Source organism: Oncorhynchus masou, chromosome 28 (assembly GCF_036934945.1).
Source record: "Oncorhynchus masou masou isolate Uvic2021 chromosome 28, UVic_Omas_1.1, whole genome shotgun sequence".
In the NCBI taxonomy this organism is placed as follows: Eukaryota; Metazoa; Chordata; class Actinopteri; order Salmoniformes; family Salmonidae; genus Oncorhynchus; species Oncorhynchus masou.
Genome location: NC_088239.1, coordinates 75,243,058 through 75,265,521, shown reverse-complemented (window position 1 = coordinate 75,265,521; position 22,464 = coordinate 75,243,058). Strand labels below are relative to the sequence as shown.

The 22,464-nt window shown below is 43.0% G+C and overlaps 1 protein-coding gene across 2 annotated transcripts in view; it reads right to left on the bottom strand.

Annotated features, from left to right (window-relative positions):
* Positions 1-371: 371 nt before the first annotated feature.
* si:dkey-220k22.1 (multiple epidermal growth factor-like domains protein 9) overlaps positions 372-22,464 on the bottom strand; it is an 80,182-nt gene continuing 58,089 nt past the window's right edge. For both annotated transcript variants that reach the window (XM_064943354.1, XM_064943355.1), the window contains 3 exons: positions 15,023-15,172; positions 4,427-4,690; positions 372-3,960 (listed from right to left, as the gene is read on the bottom strand). In XM_064943354.1, coding sequence (XP_064799426.1) covers positions 3,473-3,960; positions 4,427-4,690; positions 15,023-15,172 — 902 coding nt within the window. In that variant the 3' untranslated portion in view covers positions 372-3,472. The remainder of the gene's footprint in view (positions 3,961-4,426; positions 4,691-15,022; positions 15,173-22,464) is intronic.

Sequence of the window (22,464 nt, the reverse complement as noted above, 5' to 3'; positions counted from 1 at the left end):
AAGTCCCTACAGTAATGTTTCAAATTCTAGTGGAAAGCCTTCCCAGAAGAGTGGAGGCTGTTATAGTAGCAAAGGGGGGACCAACTCCATATTAAGTGAGAAGTGGTAGATCTGTTCTAAAGTATGTGTGCTATTTCTATGCTTCCCGTTCTTAAGTTTAGTTTTTGCGTCTTTTACTTTAGGTTTTGTACACCAGCTTCAAACAACTGAAAATACAATTTCACAGTGCTTTAGATGATACACAATGACTGCTTGTTCAGTCATAAACTGACATTTGGCAAACTATTCAAATTTTATCAAACAGGAAATGCCAGAGCAATTTCTGCATATTGAACCATTTATATAATAAATTAACAACACTGACACAAAAATTAAACAAAAACAGAGTTTAATTTTGGTAGGTTACATTAGCTGTGGTATGTACAAGGTGTATCGGACAGAAAAGGCATCTGGTAAATCTCAGCACCTATGCTTCTATGGAAGAATTATGGTTGGTATGTCGTTTCAATGGGAAGAGATCAGAGTTGAGAATCCCTAATATGCCTGGATGTCAAAACAACCCAGAGAAGAGGCCCAGAATTTCCCAATCCTGAAAAGAATTCACCCTCCTATCTACAATAGTAGCTTCTTATTTACAACAAATCTGTACATCATGTTCATATTTACAATGAGCAGGACAGTACCTGAGGGAGTAAGAGCACGAGATCTCTAGGTGGAAAGATGGGGAGAAATGTATTGCAGGGAAATGGGGGGGGGGGGGTTCAGAGCTTCAGATCCGTTGAGCAGCTTGAAGGAAGGTAAGAACCATTATTGATAACTGAAACTAAACATTTGATATACACTGTGCATCCCAGTGCATCCCTTCATGGCAGCAGTGTATCCATCTGCAAATAGATTTTTTCAGCAGGAAAATGCCCCATGCCACAAGGCTAGGATTATCCAGGAATGGTTCCACAAACAGTGGACTGTCTAGTCACCAGATCTAAATCCAATTGAAGATCTGTGGGATGAGATGGAACGAGCTATTCAGAGCAGAGATCCACTACCAGCCAACTTGACATAACTGTGGAAAGCATTGGAGTCAACATGGGCCAGCATCCCTGTGGAACACTTTGGACACCTTGTAGAGTCTATGCACTACATAAATGAGGCTGTTCTGAGAGCTAAAGAGGGTTCAACTCAATATTAGGAAGGTGTTCCTAATGTTTTGTACACTCGATGCACGTGGGAATTGTTAGGTAACTACAATTTCAAAGAAACCCGGTATGGTGACAATAGTTCTCCCAAATCTCATAATTCAGACTAGTTTGCGTTGCATTCAAAATAATTGGGAAAGAGCTCTGCCCTCCCTATTTTCGCATGCTTTTGAATTCACCGCTAAATGGTTTCATTCTTTTCCATAAGTGTTTACTAGCTATGCTCCAAAAAAGTAGCAAGAGTACGGGTGTTGTTAAACCCCGCTGTCCTGGCTAAATTCCCAGTCAGGCCCTCAGACAATCATGCCCACATAATCCCCCCCTGATTCTTAATTAGTATGATGCACTTCCTCATCTGTCCACTGTGACAGCTGGGTCATGTTCAGTAGGTAACACGGGTGGTAAAATGTTTTGAAACAGAAAACGAAAATAAGTCTCATTAGTGTCTCCACGTTTCAGTCTTTTTCTTCTGTTTCATGCCTACTGAACTCGAGCGTCATCATCCAGGTGGAAGTAGTGGATAATAGTAAAACCATTTGAGCACTTGCTACACAAATCCAGTTCATTATTATTATTATTATGAATAAAATAAGAAACCATGAAAATGACTTCTCCTGCCTTAACTTTAGTTTCAGCTGTAAACCAATACATTTTCTGTAATGGGCCTTCTGGCATCTGCATGGCTAAAATCTGGCTGTGCAACACATTAGCAGAAAGCTTATTGAGGAAAACAGAAAGCAATAAATTATCAAATAAAATAAACAAAAACACTTGTTTAAAATGTGGAGCCTCTTGTTTTCTCCAAGTGAAATAGATGCCCTAGACTTAACAGTGTACCAGAACCCTGCAATCGTTTCATTTTAGTGTCAAAACATACCAAAATGGCCCCACAGCAGTGTTGTATGAATCATAATCGTTGCAAAACTTTGTCCATTTTCTCTCTCATTACACAATGTAAATAAACAATTTTGAAGCAAGTTATCCTCCATTAAAACCAACCAGGACAATACACGCTCTCTTTATTTTGTGTGTATGTGTTTTATTTAGTGCTTGTGCATGTGTGTGCAGTACTCTATGTGCAAACATAGTGTTTGAGGATGTGTATTTGAAGAGGTGCACATACTGTCAATATTCAGTATGTTTTTGATTGTGTGATGCAGCGTTTCAGAGTGGGCTTCAGTTAACTGGTTTCATAGGCCTGGCTGGACACTCAGCCTTCACGGACCTCCACATGCTCACCTTCACTCTCTTCTTAGGTCAATGTGGTTCCCTGTGGCTTAAAGGTTGAATCATGAAGGGCACAAAGACTGCCAAGCCCTTCTGAACCATTCAAACTCCCAGGCCCTTCTGAACCATTCAAACTCCCAGGCCCTTCTGAACCATTCAAACTCCCAGGCCCTTCTGAACCATTCAAACTCCTAGGCCCTTCTGAACCATTCAAACTCCCAGGCCCTTCTGAACCATTCAAACTCCCAGGCCCTTCTGAACCATTCAAACTCCCAGGCCCTTCTGAACCATTCAAACTCCCAGGCCCTTCTGAACCATTCAAACTCCCAGGCCCTTCTGAACCATTCAAACTCCCAGGCCCTTCTGAACCATTCAAACTCCCAGGCCCTTCTGAACCATTCAAACTCCCAGGCCCTTCTGAACCATTCAAACTCCCAGGCCCTTCTGAACCATTCAAACTCCCAGGCCCTTCTGAACCATTCAAACTCCCAGGCCCTTCTGAACCATTCAAACTCCCAGGCCCTTCTGAACCATTCAAACTCCCAGGCCCTTCTGAACCATTCAAACTCCCAGGCCCTTCTGAACCATTCAAACTCCCAGGCCCTTCTGAACCATTCAAACTCAGGTTGTTTTCTCCCAGTCTGGGTGACTCAGAAGTCACTTGATTTCTGATTCTGTAGTTAGTCCATCCTTCCAGCTCCTCCTCATTTTAGTAACCGCAACAAGCAGATAATTTATTATTAAAATCCTGAGGACTGGATGATAAACCTCCCCCCATCTTTACCTCTCCCAGTCAGAGACCTTCCTCCCCCCTTCCTGCCTCTCCCAGTCAGAGACATCCCTCCCCCAGTCAGAGTTCCATGGTGGGTGTGACCACCACGGGTGGGGTTGGTGGGTGTGGTAGAGATGGGACAGAATACAGTTTCCCGGAGGATGCGTCTTTACCACACTAGTCCAGAAGGCTGCGGTAACACCAATAAACATTAGCTTGCACACCGCCGTTAAAACACCAAAGAAGAAGAAGAAGCATCCCCGCCCATGGCCCAACATCACGCCTTGTACATGTTGATGGGGCTGCTAAGCGTCAGCTGGCCGTTGGGCGCCACCTCCATGCTGGCCTCTTCCTCCAGCAGGCCCGACACGTCCCCCATGTTAGGCAGGCTGTCGTGGTAGCTGCTGATGCTGATGTTATCCTCTTTAAGTTCGATGGTCCAGAACGGAGCGTTCAGCTTGCGGTTGCGGTACTCGCGGTAGGTATAGACACCGCCCGCCACGCCCATCAGCACCACCACTGCCACGATGATCACCGCGAGGACGATGACATTGAACTGGGTCCAGGAGACCTCGGAGATGGCGGCCGTGGTGTTGGCGAGGAGACCTGGTGTGGTGCTGGAGGCTGTGGTGGTCAGCTGAGTGGTGGTGGCGTTAGAGGTGGAAGTCATAGTGTGGCCACTAGAGGGGGTAGTGGTGGTGGAGCGCAGTGTCAGGGTGGTGGTGGTTGTTGTCGTGTTCTGCTCAGGGGTGGGAGTGACTATAGCTGGGGAAGAGAGGCAAGTGTGTCTGTTTAGCACAAGGAACACTTCCCTGTCTTTATCACTGTCTTTATCTCTTGATAAAGGTCACTGCTAATTGTTTTACTATTATGCATCCTCAGCTTTGTTTGTTGAATTTATTATACATCTTTAATATTACAGTGGAATTATTCAATGGTGATTACAGGAGAATATCAGTCATAGAAACGTTGTTAATGTATATTTAACTCCATGTGAAATTCAACACTTTCACAGTGTACATATGAATCCATTGTTATAATCTAGTATTATATTAACGCTTATAAGAGTGATACAAAATAACACTGAATTAGAGTTACATTGTCAAAATCTTAATTTAACACAGACAATAAGCAAGATTAAATTTAACACTACCAGAGTTAATTGCTTTGAAGCGCTTGTCATCCACAGTCAGTAGAACAAAGATTATGATTATTATTGAATGGTTCTGACCTTTGCAGCTGTGGATGATGGCACTACCTACGTATCCTTCAGCACAGCGCTCGCAGTGTTTCCCCGACGTGTTGTTGACGCAGCTCAGGCAGTGACCCGTCTCAGGGTTGCAGATGCGGGGCGAGATCCCGGGGTCGGCGTTCCCGCTGCAGTTGCAAGGAAGGCAGATGCTGTCCGCATTGTAGAAGCCACCCCTGCACTGGTCACAGTGGGGCCCCTGGTACTCTGGCTTACACTGGTCACACACAGATTGTCCTCCGGGGTCTGGGAGGAAGATAGAAACATCACAACAAGGTTCAGTATGGGGAGTCAAGAAGACCTTCTACCACTAGGTGGTGGTAGCATTCTATGGGATAAACATTTTGGAGCGCTTGACTGTAGCATGGGTTGTGCTTGTATGATAGACAATTGAACACTTTAAACGGAAAAATAGAAATTATGCTTTACACACCACAATAAGAACATTTTTGTGAGAACAAAACGCTAATATTACGACGTCCTTTTATTTATTTTTTGGACGGCAAATCTCTGCACAAAACAACTTTTCTCAGGAAGCATAAGCACAGTGGCAGAGATGTAACATTACAGTTCCACCAGAGACAACTTCAAATGTGAAGCATTCAGGAATGTGCAGGGTAAAGTTATATTGACGGGTTTCATTTACTCTCTCTGTGGATAAGAAGTCAACCCACAGTACGTCATGGTCTTGCTCAGCATGGCGTTTGCAAAGCCAGGATAGTGGGTTCAGTTCCCAGGACTGTCCATATGTACAGTGCCTTGCGAAAGTATTCGGCCCCTTTGAACTTGGCGTAAAAGCAGCACAGCTCATCACCCTGACCACCCTATCCCCACTGTCAAACATGGTGGTGGCAGCATCATGGTTTGGGCCTGCTTTTCTTCAGCAGGGACAGGGAAGATGGTTAAAATTGATGGGAAGATGGATGGAGCCAAATACAGGACCATTCTGGAAGAAAACCTGATGGAGTCTGCAAAAGACCTGAGACTGGGACGGAGATTTGTCTTCCAACAAGACAATGATCCAAAACATAAAGCAAAATCTACAATGGAATGGTTCAAAAATAAACATATCCAGGTGTTATAATGGCCAAGTCAAAGTCCAGACCTGAATCCAATTGAGAATCTGTGGAAAGAACTGAAAACTGTTGTTCACAAATGCTCTCCATCCAACCTCACTGAGCTTGAGCTGTGTTGCAAGGAGGAATGGGAAAAAATTTCAGTCTCTCGATGTGCAAAACTGATAGAGACATACCCCAAGCGACTTACAGCTGTAATTGCAGCAAAGGGTGGCGCTACAAAGTATTAACTTAAGGGGGCTGAATAATTTTGCACGCCCAATTTTTCAGTTTTTGATTTGTTAAAAAAGTTTGAAATATCCAATAAATGTTGTTCCACTTCATGATTGTGTCCCACTTGTTGTTGATTCTTCACAAAAAAATACAGTTTTATATCTTTATGTTTGAAGCCTGAAATGTGGCAAAAGGTCGCAAAGTTCAAGGGGGCCGAATACTTTCGCAAGGCACTGTAAAATGTATGCACTCATGACAAAGTCACTTTGGAATAAAAGCATCTGCTAAATTACATATATTATTGACAAAGATGCTAGGATACCATCAAGAAGCTGAGTACACTAACTTTCAATGCCAATCCCGTCACACCAAGATCCCGTCACACTAAGATAGTGATTTGTCCTCTGCACATACTGTACACCTAGTTGACCAGAAACATCCAATGTCCCTCTGTGGCTACAATAGTATCACCAGATGCATTTTTACAACCAGAAGTACACAGGGCCAAACAGTCTTGAACATATAATATCAGAAAGAAAGGTGTTGTGTCCATTCTCTCATTCATGCACCTCCTAAATGGTGGAATTGCATGAGCAGCGTGTCCTGTACTATTAAACTGAATCCCCAACATATGACTGACACATTTCTGTTCTACATCGGAGCTCCACCATCTGTGTGGTTGGTTCCACTCTTGCCTTTGTTTCTGTGCCATCTTTCCTCCAAATCTAATGAAAAAAGGATTAAGAGAAGTCGCTGCTATCTGCCAGAGGCGAGTCGTGTTCAAACTAACTGTGAAAACAAACCATAACAACATTTCCTCAAAATGCATCGTCTTTGTTTTTATGCCCTGAATTTTAATCACTAAGCTCAAAATGGATGCGTCGTGGCCCTTCAGAGAAAAAACATGCCAGAGAGACTGTGCGTACAGTAATCTCGTTCCCAGACACTTCTGCCCACTGGGGGTACTGTAGTTTAATAGCTTTCATTAAGAGTGAGTACTGACTTCAAATGTATTGTCAGATATCAATTAATCGATCAGTCACTTGCTCTTATGGCAACGAGAGGTAATTAAAGAATGCAAAAGCACCGTTTATTCTACTGTTTTACTAATTGAGTTTACTTTACCTTATGATTGTTCAATTGTGAGGAAGATAAACAAAAAGGTGTGAAATTTTCTCTGGTGCAAAGGCTTGGTGAATGGTGAATATACATCTAAATCTAAGCACTAGAACCCCTCTCTGTACCTTCTCTCACTTTGCCTTCTGCAATGGACTGCCAACAGAATGGAAACCAAGCAGATCAAAGAACCTCAACTCCTCAGATGATTGCCAGTCAGGAGGAACACACTTGAGCTAAACCAATTTCACAGGTAATGTGCAGAGTAACAGGCTAGGAGGATAATGACCATCATCAGTCACAGCAGGGAAATAGAAGGCGGTGACAATTAGTGAAATATTAGAGGGGCTCATTTAAAAGCATTTACTGCTGCAGCAGAGAGGCTGAAAATTAATTTCACACACACGCTTATACACACAATGACAGGTTAGTGACGCATGCTGGAAGTATTCAGGTTTCTCAGACACTCCTTGAAACCTGTGTGGTACGTGCCAGACAATTAAAACCTGTGTGGTACGTGCCAGACAATTAAAACCTGTGTGGTGCGTAGGGAGCCTAATGACACTACATTCTCTAGTGAAAAAGTGTCATATGGCAGAGTGAGAGAGAGACAGAGAGAGAAACAGTTTCCTCTTTTAGCATTGGCCCTTTTACCTTTCGCCTAATAAACATCCAGCCTCAGTGTATTGGGTGAACCGGAGTGTAAAATCATTTGCATTGCAAATGTGATAAATCCTTCATGGGCAATTCATTTGACCTTTGCCACAGGGGGGTCCCATTTTAAACATACAGAACTGCTGTATTCATGTTGGTCAAAACACAGACTTGTATCTGTCTGCAGAAATTGCCTACAAGGTCATGGCCATAACTAAAGCAAAACTGGAACCTCTGACGCCCCCTTGTCCCACCATACCTTATTTATCTCAGTGTGCAGCTTCCAGTGAACAGCAGAGGGGAAATTGTGTTACCTCGATTTTGACCTTACATTGATTAGGATAAGCAGAGTAAGGTGATTTTTACATGACTAATGCCATACTCAGCCTACTGCCATAATCAGTTTGACATCAAATTATTAATGTGCATGTAAACGTACTCAGTGTTTCATATACACTGGTTGTTAATACTTTTTGTGGATATAGAGTGGCCCTGGAGGGGGAAACTAAGCAGGGGAACCTCTGGTCTGAAAACTACAGGATGACAGGAGGAAGTACTGTTGGTCTGCTCCTGTGTTGTGGATGGAAACAACAGGGTGGCTGCCAGCTGGACGCGTGGCCCTTAATAAACTCATCTGTCAGCACCACTGACAAGGAACTAACAAACATACAGGAAACACAGCATGCGGAGTCTACCTTTCAAAACGAGGACTCAGGAAAAGCAGGAAAAACTGCCTCTTGAAACCATTGTACATTACATGTATGTACAGTACCATGTTGATAATTTATCTAGTGAATTGTTTAATTATTAACTGAGTACCAGTGTAGAGGCTTCTTCCCAAAAAACATTAAAAGGCCTTCGAGTAGTTAATTAAAACCTCAAAGTGACATATTCATAGATTTGGGTCATGTGTACACAGGATGGCCCAATTTCTGACCCGTTAGCAAATTAATGGAGGATGGATCCTTCCCTAGATGGCAAACGCTCACAAAACTACAAGAGTTAGCATTGGTCTGAAATCCATGAGGTTCTGTATGTATTGTATATTGATATTCAGCATTTAGCAGCATATGAATAAACTAACAATGTTTTTGTTTTTTTTGCAGTTTCCTTCTATCACATCATATTAAAAATGGCTTTGGATTTCCATGGGTCAGGGGTGTTGTGAGGTGACTGATAGAGACCTCAACCCACACGACCCTTATATTATACATCTCCAAGCCTGTTTGCTTGATAGTGTTATATTGTAGCCTAGTCTCTCGTTTACAATTCTCTCAGCTTCTTGGCCAGTGACGCTATGACCAATGCTACCCATGCTAGACAGAGCATGTGAAACGAAACCAAGATCTGGGACACACGAGCGAGGAAGCATGTGGTAGCTAGGGGGCTCCCCCCAGTTTCCTTCACTGCTTAGTGGATGACAAGAATCTCCCCTCCCTCACCTCTCATCCTTCTCTCCTCCACAGAAAACACATACACTTCAATCTTCTGAGTCAGTGGAGAATGCGATGAGACGTGCCGAAGCACATTTATTTTATTTTTTAAACATTTTAGTCATTTAGCAGACGCTCTTATCCAGAGCGACTTAAAAGAGCAATTAGGGTTGCCTTGCTCAAGGGCACAGACATATTTTTCACCCAGTTGGCTGAGGGATTCGAACCAGCGACCTTTAAGTTACTGGACCAATGCTATTAAAAGCTAGGATACCTTCCACCCAAAACACGCTCAAGGGGTCAAGCTGTTGCCCCCACTGCACATCCAAATCTAGGGACCAGGTTGTAAGTTTAACAGGAGAAGACATGCTCCTAAACGTGCTGAAGAAGCAGTTATGCATAAGTTTGTTGTAAAAATGTGAATGAGTCATGAAATACCCATCCAATATCGGCATAGCCATATAATTAGATTTTATGATTGGTAGGAGATAAAATGCAATAAAATGCTACATTATCCTTCTTGGATTTACTAACTCAAATAAACAAACATAACACACAGAATTCCATTCAGTATGCTGCTGTCGTATACAGTCAGTGAAGTATTGGATGAATGGATACAATAATCTCTGGAACAAGCAAACCAAACTAATTCTAAAAGCTTTAACAAGAGCAGGGTATTTTGTTTAATTTGAAACAGCATAACATTTTATTAAAGAAGATACTAGCCTATTTCATAGTCAGCAGCCAGGCGTTGCTCGGTAGACAAAAGCCCCCCAGGATGCACTGTATCTGATTGACCCTCCATTTGTATGCATTGGACTGCAGGAGCATTTATCCCCATCATCAACTTAGCCAGAGGGGCTTTCACAGCCCCCCCAGTGCATTATCAGGGGTACAGGCATTTTAACACTTGTTGGCGTTGCCAGGGCAACCAGTCTCCTCCTCTGTGGTCCCTTCAGTTTGGCTGTCAATCATTCTTACTGTGCATTAAACGCTGTGTGAGTGAGTGAATAGTAGTAGTAGTAGTAGTAGTGTGTGTAGTTAAATGACAGACAGACGGGGAGTTGGATCCATCAATAGATACTAAAAGGATTGAATGAGGACTGAACGGTGCTAGAACAGCTGTGACGCTTCCACATCAAGGACAATCTAGGTACATCTAATATATTGTGCCATTATATAGGTAGAGTATGAAGGACAAGAGTGAATCAATTGCCATTAAAGGTGGTGGTAAGTAATTAAACAATTTGATGGTATACTGTTTACATGCAATAACTTTAAAAAGGTCCAATGCAACCGTTTTTATCTCAATGTCAAATCATTTCTGGGTAGCAATTAAGTATCTTACTGTGACTTTTCAAAAAAAAAAAATGAAAAAAAAAAAGAATAAATTTTTTAATATGTGGTTCTTAGCCAAGAACAATTTCTCAAGCAAGAATTTAGCAAGGACTGTCTGGGAGTGGTCTTACTGGGGAGTGGGAGTGGTCTGACTGGGGAGGGGGAGTGGTCTGACTGGGGAGGGGGAGTGGTCTGACTGGGGAAGGAAAAACTGAAAACTAGCTGTTATTGGCAGAGAGGTTTGGAACTCTCTTTCTTATTGATCTATTAACTAATTTACAGCCTGGTGATGTCACCACGCAGGGCAAGACTTCATCCCACTAAAACCAGCTGAAATTTCAGGTGGTCTTTTCAAACAGCTCTTACACTAAAAGGGCATTATCATCCTTTCCACAATTTCACAGTATTATTTCAAAATCAAGTTTTTGACTGCACTTTGCCTTTAAATATACCAATGTAAGCAACCCCCCCCCCCCAAAAAAAAATGTAGGCTAAAATCATCATAATACCTTCAAACCAAGTTGTTTAATGACATAATCCCTGACAGAGTTGCTATTCCTCAAAGTGATTGTGTAATAACTTGGTGTGAAATAATTGAGAGATGGCACGCCTACAGTCTGAACAGCATTCCAGGGCAGTGACTAAGTAACACATTGGAACTGTCTCTCTTTGCCCATAGACTCATTTTAAGGTATGACATTTTAAAAATATTTTATCATGTGTGAACTATCCCTTTAATCCTGAGTTCATATGCAAACTCTCATAACTCAGATTAGGCAAACTCCTGCAGTAAAAAGCCTGCTCAATGGAAAATCTAAATATCCAGTGAAAATGCTTTTCAAGTCATTCCATGAATGGCCTTATGAGCAGGGGCGCAACTTTGGTTTTAGAAGTGGGGGGGGACATAGTCTTTTTTTCCTCTCGGATAAACACTCCAAAACAGCCTACCTGACCGCCCGGAGGCCTTCGCATGGTCCCAAAGCATGTTTATTTAATCCACTTTTTATCCTTGTGAAGGTCAGTAATTGCCTACTTACCCTGCAGTCCAAACACAGAGCGCTTAATCACTGTGAAATGGCTACTTTTGCAGTCTCTCCTTCACAAGAAGGAAGCATCAGGAGTAATTTCAAGGAGGATAGGATGTATATTGGATGCATTTATCACTTTGATAGATGACTTAAGCCTGCTTGTAAGAGAATCGTTCTGCAGGGCATTGATCCCTATAGAGTACCATCTCTAAGTAGAAAACTACTTTAAATCAGCAATTGCTAAATAAACCTTGCCGTTAATTGGGGCTAACGTTATAAGGCTTCATAAAATGAAACAAACCCCCAAAGGCTATGGTGGGAAAGTCTATTTGATTGGTAGGTGGTAGATTATGGTGAGAAGATGGCCTGGGATCACCAGACAGAATTTTGCTTCGCTAAATATCAGTCTAGAATAGGTCTTAAAGAGAAGCCATTTTTTTTAAACAGATCAGAAAACACCAAGTCTGATCAGTGTCCTCTAAAGAGCCTTTATCTCAAGTATGTTATGCAGCATGAACAAGAGTGGACCACACAGAGAGGGAGAGGGAGAGAGGGGGAGAGAGAGAGGGGGAGAGAGCGGGAGAGAGAGAGAGGGGGGGAGAGAGGGGGGGGGGGAGAGAGGGAGAGAGAGGGAGAGAGAGAGAGGGGGGAGAGAGAGAGGGGGAGAGAGCGAGAGAGAGGGGGAGAGAGGGGGAGAGAGCGAGAGAGAGAGGGAGAGAGAGAGAGAGGGGCAGAGAGCGAGAGAGAAAGGGAGAGGGAGAGGGAGAGGGAGAGGGAGAGGGGGAGAGAGCGAGAGAGAGAGGGAGAGAGAGAGAGGGGGGAGAAATTATAAAATATACAGACCACAAATTCCAATTGGCTATACTTAAACACGAACATCATCCTCAGTTCTGGAACCAAGGACTGATCATTCCAATCCACAAAAGTGAAGACAAATTTGACCCCAATACCTACCATGGGATATGAGTCAACAGCAACCTTGGGAATATCCTCTACATCATCATTAGCAACAGACTCGTACATTTCCTCAGTGAAAACAATGTACTGAGAAAATGTCAAAAGTATGTGGAGGTCAGGGTTCTGTGCAGGCCAGTCAAGATTTCCCTTCACTGGAACTAAGGGGGATAGCCCAAACCATTATTCATTCCTCTTCCACCCAACTTTACAGTTGACAATATGCATTCGGGGAGGTAGTGTTCTCGTGGCATCCGTCTAACACAGATTCGGCAGTCGGACTGCCAGACGGTGAAGCATAATTCATCACTCCAGAGAATGCGTTTCCACTGCTCCAATGGCGGCGAGTCCAATGGCGGCGAGCTTTATACCACTCCAGCCGTTGCTTGGCAATGCGCATCCTGATCTTAGGCTTGTGTGCGGCTGCTCTGCATTGGAAACCCATTTCATGAAGCTCCTAACGTTGCTTCCAGGGGCATTTTCGTAGTGAATGTGCGCTTCAACACTTGGCGGTCCCGTTCTGTGAGCTTGTGTGGCCTACCACTTTGTAGCTGAGCAGTTACAGCTCTAGCAGGGCAGAAATTTGATGAACTGCCTTGTGGAAAGGTGGCATCCTATGACTGTGCCACGTTGAAAGTCAGTGAGCTCTTCAGTATGGTCATTCTACTGCCAATGTTTGTCTATGGAGACTGTATGGCTGTGTGCTAGATTTTATACACCTGTCAGCAACGGTGTGGCTGAAATAGTCGAATCCACTAATTTGAAGAGGTGTCCACATACTTTTGTATTTATAGTGTATCAATGAATTGGCGAGGGCACTAGAACAGCATGCAGCACCAGGCCTCAACCTACTAGAATCTGAAGTCAAACGTCTTCTGTTTGCTGATGATCTGGTGCTTGGTATGCAACCAAGGAGGGCCTACACCAGCACTTAGATCTTCTGCACAGATTCTGCCAGACCTGGGTCCTGACAGTAGATCTCAGTAAGACAAAAATAATGGTGCTCCAAAAAAAGGTCCAGTTTCCAGGACCACAAATACAAATTTCATCTAGACACCGTTGCCCTAGAGCATACAAAAAACTATACATACCTCGGCCTAAACATCAACACCACAGGTAACTTCCACAAAGCTGTGAACGATCTGAGAGACAAGGCAAGAAGGGCCTTCTACGTCAACAAATGGAAAATAAAATTTGACATCCCAATTAGATATGGCTATAAATACTTGAATCAGTTATAGAACCCATTGACCTTTATGGTTGTGAGGTTTGGGGTCCGCTCACCAACCAAGAATTAACACAAATATGACAAACACCAAATTGAGACTACATGCAGTATTCTGCAACAACATCCTCCATGTACAATGTAAAACACCAAATCCTGCATGCAGAGCAGAATTAGGCCGATACCCGCTAATTATCAAAATCCAGAAAAAAGTAGTTCCAATTTTACATCCACCTAAAAGGAAGCGATTCCCAAACCTTCCATAACAAAGCCATAACCTACAGAGAGATGAACCTGGAGAAGAGTCGCCTAAGCAATCTGGTCCTGGGGCTCTGTTCACAAACAGACCCCACAGAGCCCTAGGACAGCAACACATTGGAATTAACCAAAAACACTGAGCCAACTGGAATGCTATTTGGCCCTAAACAGAGTACACAGTGGCAGAATACCTGAACACTGCGACTGACCCAAAATTAAGGAAGGCTTTGACTATATTTAGAGACTCTGTGAGCCTTGCTATTGAGAAAGGCCGTTGAAGGCAGACCTGGCTCTCAACAGAAGACAGGATATGTTCACATTGCCCACAAAATGAGGTGGAAACTGAGCTGTACTTCCTAACCTCCTGCGAGCTGTATGACCATATTAGCAACACTTATTACCCTCAGATTACACAGACCCACAATTTTGATAAACTCCCAGATCTATTAGGTGAAATACCACAGCAGCAAGATTTGTGACCTGTTGCCACAAGAAAAGGGCAACCAGTGAAGAACAAACCCCATTGTACATACAACCCATATTTATGTTTATTTATTGTCCCTTTTCTACTTTAACTATTTACACATCGTTACAACACTGTACATAGCCATAATATGACATTTAAAACGTCTCTATTCCTTTGAAACTTTTGTGAGTGTAATGTTTACTGTTAATTTCTGATTGTTTATTTCACTTTTGTTTATTATCTTTTAAAAATAATAATAAAGCCTGTTGAATTGAATTGAAAGGGGGGTGATAGAGGGAGGGGAGAGCGGGTGAGAGAGAGAAGGTGAGAGAGATCTCCACTGAGATAAAAACACACCACTCTGGCATGGATCAACTGACTGCACTGACAGACAACAAGCTATTACAACCGGGGCTATTACAACACTTGCGAACCTGATGAAACATTGAAAATGTTGAAATTGTTCTCATAGACGTGGTTTGTTAACAACTCTCAATAGGAAACAGAAAATGGACTAAGAGGGGGATAGAACATTGGTCCTTTACTGAATCCTAAACCTTCTCTAGTCAAAAGGATCTAAACTCTGCTGTTTGTTAGTATAAGATGTCTGTCGAAAATTATAATGGCTGCTTCTTGGCAGCTACTATTACATAATTAAGCCAGTTAGTCAGTCTTGTTAACCAAAACAAATGTAGGGGCACTTCCCGCTTTGGCCTCCCTGCTTCCTGCCCACAAAGGGGAGAGACACAGCCAGCCAGAGTTGGCAGAGTTATTAAATGAGGTGATGGTCAGTGGCGCAGTAGATTCGGAGACTCACCAAGGTGGCAGCTGCCAGAAGAGGTGACGCTGGAGCAGGGGCAGGGGACGCAGACTTCAGTAAGGGCAGCGCTGGGCCTCCGGTAGAAATTATACTTGCATTCCTCACAGCCGGGTCCTTTGGTGTTCCCTTGGCAGTTCAAGCAGATGCCTGAGAGAAAAAGAGGAGGGACAAGGGTTTAAGTAAACAGTTGACTGTGCTGTCACAGTGTTGAGCGACTGAGGTAGAGTCACAACGGTAGAAGGGTGGAAGTGGCGCTAGTGCGCAGGGCAGTGGAGAGTGAGTTTCTGACTGAGTTGGAAAGAGACAGGCAGAGGGCTGTAAAAAAACTCAGCCGGGTAACTGGAAGTGCAAAAGAGTTCATGTGACTGCAAAGCTCAGAGGACCAGGAAGTGACTCTATAGGGGGAGGAACAGTGGTCAAACTGTGTATGTTTTCTAGGGCTGACCCCATTTAGTAAACTGGTCGATTGTTTGGTCAAGAGGCTTTAAAAAAAATTCAAAATAATAATAATACATTTAAAAATTGTGCAGTTGTAAATATATCATAGCACAAGAGACACCTGTTTGATTTGCGCCTGTCTCAGTGGACTAATCCATTGAGGAGGCTGCAGGGATGACACAGTCCAAGAATAATGACAGTGTGGCTCAGATGCAGAAGGGACTTCTCCCTCCAGAATGTGCTCTCTCCCGCCATTTCCTGTGTATTCATTGTTTCATAACTTCATTGTGTGCATGGTTTGCTGTGTCTATCAATTCCCCATAACATATATCACCAGTAGTAGCCTACATTTACTGTTAATTCCAATAATTTATCATCTGCAATGTCTGTTTGGATACAATAATTCAATATATTATTATTATTACAGTCGTTTACCGTTGTCATTGTCAGAGTGGACATTATGTTTGCAGAACTCACAACCTATGCTACTCAAGTTTTTTTTAAATGTCATTGCATTTACAAGTCGTCAATTTATTCATGGTCTTTTGTTTGAAATGCTCCTGTCAATGTTGAGTAAGGACTCACACCTGATTAAGCATAGATGTAGGACTAGCATACCTGGCCTGCGCGCAAATGTAGGCCTATACATGTGCTGATTTGGGGTTGTCTGATAGTATTTGCGATTGTCTTAACTTACCACCAATAATAAACTGTGGAGCTTCTCAAAGAAAGGTTTTCTTCACCTCAAAGAGCAAGTAAACAAAGTCTGTTTTTAGAATCAATTGAGAATGTCAATAGTTCCTCAAAGTATACATATTTCCAGCTCTCTCCCTTTCTATAACCACTCAGCATGAAAGGGCAAAATGTAATGCTCTGATCCAGTGGAAAATACCTGATTACTTCTTATCCGTTGCATAAATAGCCTACAGTTGTCTATCCAAAGCTCACTGGTACAGGAAACTCTTCAGGGCCCAGAATATTTTATACAATGTTGCAAGTTTGCTCATGCCAGTCTCTGGCCACCTAGTTGATACAATGTTTCAAGTTCATTGCAGACAGGCCATGGGTAGCCAGTGTGATTGATAGGATATTCATTTTTATCAGGACATTTTCTACCTGCAGGCTGCAATGTTTTTATTGTTGGCTATTTTTACATAGTTGGCAATGGCAATAAAAGTTACCCTTAGATTTGTATAATTTTCATTTAGATAGAATGTAGATTAACCATAGAAAATGATTGAGATACAAAGACTATTATACATTTAATGAAACTGCTCCGTGAAAAGTTGCATATGAAAATCATAACTGGCATGCAGAAGGGTAGAAATGTTAAGCTAAATTGGCAATCCAAATGGAAAAGGTTGTTGACCGCTGGTGTAGCCTATTACCAGCAACTTCAAGATCTGAATCTCTGGCTTCCTCAAGTAATTTGTGGGTCTTAATTATTTAATCAAACAGTGTGGTTAAAGAATCAGAAAAGTTCAGTAGCCTATTTTATCTATTTTGTCTATATATGGAAAAATACATTTAATTTTGACCAATCAATTTGTTGAAAGAAAAGACACGGGGACAGCTCTAGTGCTTTCATTAGGATCCCAACAGGAGAACTTCTATAATGTTACATACAGTCTGAACATAAACTAGCCTATGGAATATGGCAAGTATAGGCAGTACTGAGTAACAAGAATTTTCCCACAAAGTAACAGTCATTTTCAAGGTGAAATCGAATTTCTTGGGGAAAAACTGGATTTTTACATACTTTCCCCCCTTCATAAGAGACGGTGAATTAATAAGTGAACCAAATGAAATGAACATAATCACTTAGTGATGAGCTGTTGAAACAAGCCCGCCCTGCTATAGGCCTGATATTTCCCTCACAGGCATTCCACTACAACTCAAATCTAAATTTGATCTATTGTTTAGTTCTAAGGACCCCATCAGACTTAAAACTGTAAAATTACATTATCTGCTAGAAGCAAGAAAGCATCTCTACTACGAGGAGCAAGTATCATGCTAAATTAGCATTGTTAGCAGTAGCGTGTTTAGGTTACTCGCCACGCCGATGGCGGTTCAGTGCTTAAGCACCTTTTTCACCACGACAAATCCCTCTGCTAATATATATTTATTTAACACCTTCGTGACAGTTGGCCTTATCTGACTGACCTAATTGTGGACAGGATGACTTCATTGTAGACCGGTATATTGATTTGGACAGAGGCTTGGCAACAGCCACTGATTGAGGCATCTCAATCAAGCCACTGCTTTCAGCATAGGGCTAAGCCTCACAGCAGTGGCTGGTGAGGTGGTGGGATTACAATTTTCTGTTGCGCTTGAAAGTGAATGAATGCCAATAGAAAAACCCACATCAGTTGAAGTCGTGGCTCGGAAAAAGTTTTGCTCCCTATGGACCCCCTAAACCAATAGCAGTCGTTTTTAGTGTCAGACTTTGCTGTTAATTTACTCAATTGAGCTCTGTATATATCAGAACATTTTATTTCACCTGGTGTGCCAGGGGTCAGGGTTTGCATGTGAGGGACTTATTAATTGGTTCCATTGCAACATGCAAGCTCAATCAAGCACCACTGAAGTAGACTACATATACAAAAGTATGTGGACACGCCTTCAAATTAGCGGATTTGGCTATTTCAGTCAAACCTGTTGCTGACAGTTGCAAAAAAAAAAAATCACAAAAAAAAAAAATCGAGCACACAGCCATGCAATCTCCATAGACAAACATTGGCAGTAGAATGTCCTTACCGAAGAGCTCAGTGACTTTCAACATGGCACCGTCATAAAATGCCACCTTTCCAACAAGTTAGTTTGTCAAATTTCTGCTCTGCTTGAGCTGCCCTGGTCCACTGTAAGTGCTGTTATTGTGAAGTGGAAATGTCTTGGAGCAACAACGGCTCAGCCGTGAAGTGGTATGTCATACATGCTACCAGAACGGGACCACCGAGTGCTGAAGCGCATAGAACATAAAAATGGTCGGTCCTCGTCTGCAACATTCACTAGAGTTCCAAATTGCCTCCGGAAGCAATGTCAGCACAAGAGCTTCATGAAATGGGTTTCCATGGAAGAGCAGCCGCACGCAAGCCTAAGATCACCATGCGCATCGCCAGGAGTCGGCTGGAGTGGAGTAAAGCTCGCCGCCATTGGACTCTAAAGCAGTGGAAACGCGTTCCCTGGAGTGATGAATCACACTTCATCTGGCAGTCAGACAGGAGAACACTACATAAAGTTTGGTGGATGAGGAATAATGGTCTGGGGCTGTTTTTCATGGTTTGGGCTAGGACCCTTAATTCCAGTGGAGGGACATCTTAAAGCTACAGCACACAATTACTTTTGAGAAGATTCTGTGCTTCCAACTTTGTGGAAACAGTTTGGGGAAGGTCCTTTCCGGTTTCAGCATGACAATGCCCCCATGCACAAAGTGAGGTCCATACAAAAATGGTTTGTCGAGATCGGTGTGGAAGAACTTGACTGGCCGGCACAGAGCCCTGACCTCAACATCATTGAAACCTTTGGGATGAATTGGAACACGGACTGCAAGCCAGGCTTAATCACTCAAAATCAGTGTGAAATTATTTCAAATAAACCTAGCAAAAAAGAAACGTCCCTTTTTTAAGACCCTGTCTTTCAAAGATAATTCGTAAAAATTAAAATAACTTAACAGATCTTCATTGTAAAGGGTTTAAAATCTGTTTCCCATGCTTGTTCAATGAACCATAAACAATTAATGAACATGCACCTGTGGAACGGTCGTTCAGACACTAAAAGCTTACAGACTATAGGCAATTAAGGTCACAGTTATGAAAACTTAGGACACTAAAGAGGCCTTTCTACTGACTCTAAAAAAACACAAAAAGAAAGATGCCCAGGGTCCCTGTTCATCTGCGTGAACGTGCCTTAGGCATGCTGTAAGGAGGCATGCGGACTGCATATGTGGCCAGGGCAATAAACAGGGAGACAGGACGGACAGCTGATCGTCCTCGCAGTGGCAGACCAAGTGTAACAACACCTGCACAGGATCGGTACATCCGAACATCACACCTGCGGGACAAGTACAGGATGGCAACAACAACTGCCCGAGTTATACATGGAAAGCACAATCCCTCCATCAGTGCTCAGACTGTCCGCAATAGGCGAACCCACCGCCGTTGGACCAGACAGGACTGTCAAAAAGTGCTCTTCACCGACGAGTCGCATTTTTGTCTCACCAGGGGTGATGGTCGGATTCGCGTCTATCGTCGAAGGAATGAGCGTTACACCGAGGCATGTACTCTGGAGCGGGATAGATTTGGAGGTGGAGGGTCCGTCATGGTCTGGGGCAATGTGTCACAGCATCATCGGACTGAGCTTGTTGTCATTGCAGGCAATCTCAACGCTGTGCGTTACAGGGAAGACATCCTCCTCCCTCATGTTGTACCCTTCCTGCAGGCTCATCCTGACATGATCCTCCAGCATGACAATGCCACCAGCCATACTGCCCGCTCTGTGCATGATTTCCTGCAAGACAGGAATGTCAGTGTTCTGCCATGGCCAGCGAAGAGCCCAGATCTCAATTCCATTGAGCACGTCTAGGACCTGTTGGATCAGAGGGTGAGGGCTAGGTCCATTCCCCCCAGAAATGTCCTGGAACTTGCAGGTGCCTTGGTGGAAGAGTGGTGTAACATCTCACAGCAAGAACTGGAAAATCTGGTTCACTCCATGAGTAGGAGAAGTACTTAATGCAGCTGGTGGCCACACCAGATACTGACTGTTACTTTTGATTTTGACCCCCCCTTTGTTCAGGGACACATTATTCCATTTCTGTTAGTGACATGTCTATGGAACTTGTTCAGTTTATGTCTCAGTTGTTGAATATTGTTATGTTCATACAAATATTTACACATATTAAGTTTCCTGAAAATAAACGCAGTTGACAGTGAGAGGATGTTTCTTTTTTTGCAGTTTAGTAGTTGAACCCACATCTGGTATTTTGGCTTACATAGTAGGACTAACTATGCCGATGTCATTGCATGTGGTGATGGGGACCACAGGTTATAGTTGTGGTATATTTAAAGTACAGTAGTGGGAGTACATTATACCGCTGTGCAACCTCCTTCCCTGGTCCCCTACCTCACATTGAGGCTGTAGTTTCACTCATTTCTCTTTGACGACTCCCACTGGTCTCAAAAATATAAGGTTTAGACCATATTAAATAGCACTTATCAGATATTGCGTTGCTTCCTTCAAGATGGTTTTGAATCTGTTTTTAATGTTTATGTTTTGTACACACAGGTGGTGTTTTAATATTTTTAAGGGAAATGCTCTGAGTCCATAAATTGTTAAGAATAACATTATATTACTATTATTATCGCAGTGTCTTGTTCACATCTGTCCACCTGTCATTCTGATATTGTCCTCCATGGTAGGCTCTAACTGGTAGCATCAGTTGGGTGGCAGGTAGCCTAGTGATCAATGAGTTGAGCCAGCAACCGGAGGTTTGCCAGTTCAAATCCCGGGTCCATCGGGAAAAATCTGGCGGGACGTGAGCTGGCAACCAGAGGGTTTCTGGTATCAAATCCTAAATGCCATTGCCTGCCATTGTTTCCTTGAGCAAGGCACTTAACCCCCTACAACAGCCCCCAGCAACTCTCAAAAAACCTGTATGTGTTTGCATGTGTGCCTTTCGGAAGGGTTGAATTACAAGCGGAAGTCAAATTACAGTTTGACCTTGAGTGCAATTGACCAATAAAGTGATCTTAAAATCAGTAGGTTTTTACAATGGCAAACCATTCTGAGATTTTGTTTGATCATGGCAAGAAAATGCCTGTGTAAATACCACAATGGAGGTTCGATTGCTTTGAGCATTCAGTCTTGACATCCAATTTTTCTTATACATTGGCCTCGAACTGCTTCTCCGTAGTAGTAGCAGCACACCAGATGAAGAGCACATTTCCCCGACAGTCTGACACACAAAGAGACATAATGGTATGAGCTTAGGAGGCACTAGGCAAGGGTGTCTTTTATTCCAATCCATCTTTGAAGGCAGGGATCAAAGGGGCTGTGTATACCAAGACAAACCCCCTTGTAAGACACCTCCGCTGGGGATTTTCCTACACAAGGCCCCCTGGCATCCCCTGGGACCCAGAACAAAGATGGCGATGGATCATTAGGTCTCCTGTTCATGTCCTTTATTCAAAGATGGTGACTGCCCTAGGCCCACTGAGGCAACCAGCTCTCCGGAGAGTTCTGCTATTCTGACCTGTGCTCAGAAGGCCTGGTGTGTTTGTACTATATAGCCAACTCCCATGGCATCAGATCTGGGACCAGGCTAGAGGTCAAGGGTGATCTGAGAGTGAGAAAGATGAGTAACTGGACCGTACAGTACACACCCTATTCTAAGGCTGGGGCGGCAAGCAGTCGAAATTCTGGTGAGAGGAGGAGTCCCTCCCTTCTTACTCCCTCCTCATTCCAGGAATTTAGGATTTCTGGATTTTTCAACCCTTGTGAAGAATATTGATTGTATGACTCAAGACTAGCATTCAAGCATTGAAAAGCATTGCATAAGCTTGAAATGTATGCTACTTCATGGTAGTCTACATGAGCTGGGAGGGTATCGGTCCTACTTCCTCTTCTGTATAGATGCAGTTATCGTTGTCCAGATCAACACTCACAAAACAGTATCGTTACCATGGCATTAACTTGGCTACTGTCTCTAAATTGATGCATTTCTCATTGTGACAACACAGTGTGTGGCCAATGCCCAATATACACAGAAAGACAACACAGGTCCATAATAGTCGTAGACCAGTGATGTGTTATAAAGGGCGTTATGAATGACACTACAACACTCACATGACTGGTATTATGAGTGCCTTGTGTATACCGTAGGGCTGGGTGATACAGTATGGCCGAAATATCATAGTGGGCGATTCATGATATACAGTACCTTCGGAAAGTATTCAGACCCCTTGACTTTTTATATATGTTTTGTTAGGTTACTGCCTTATTCTAAA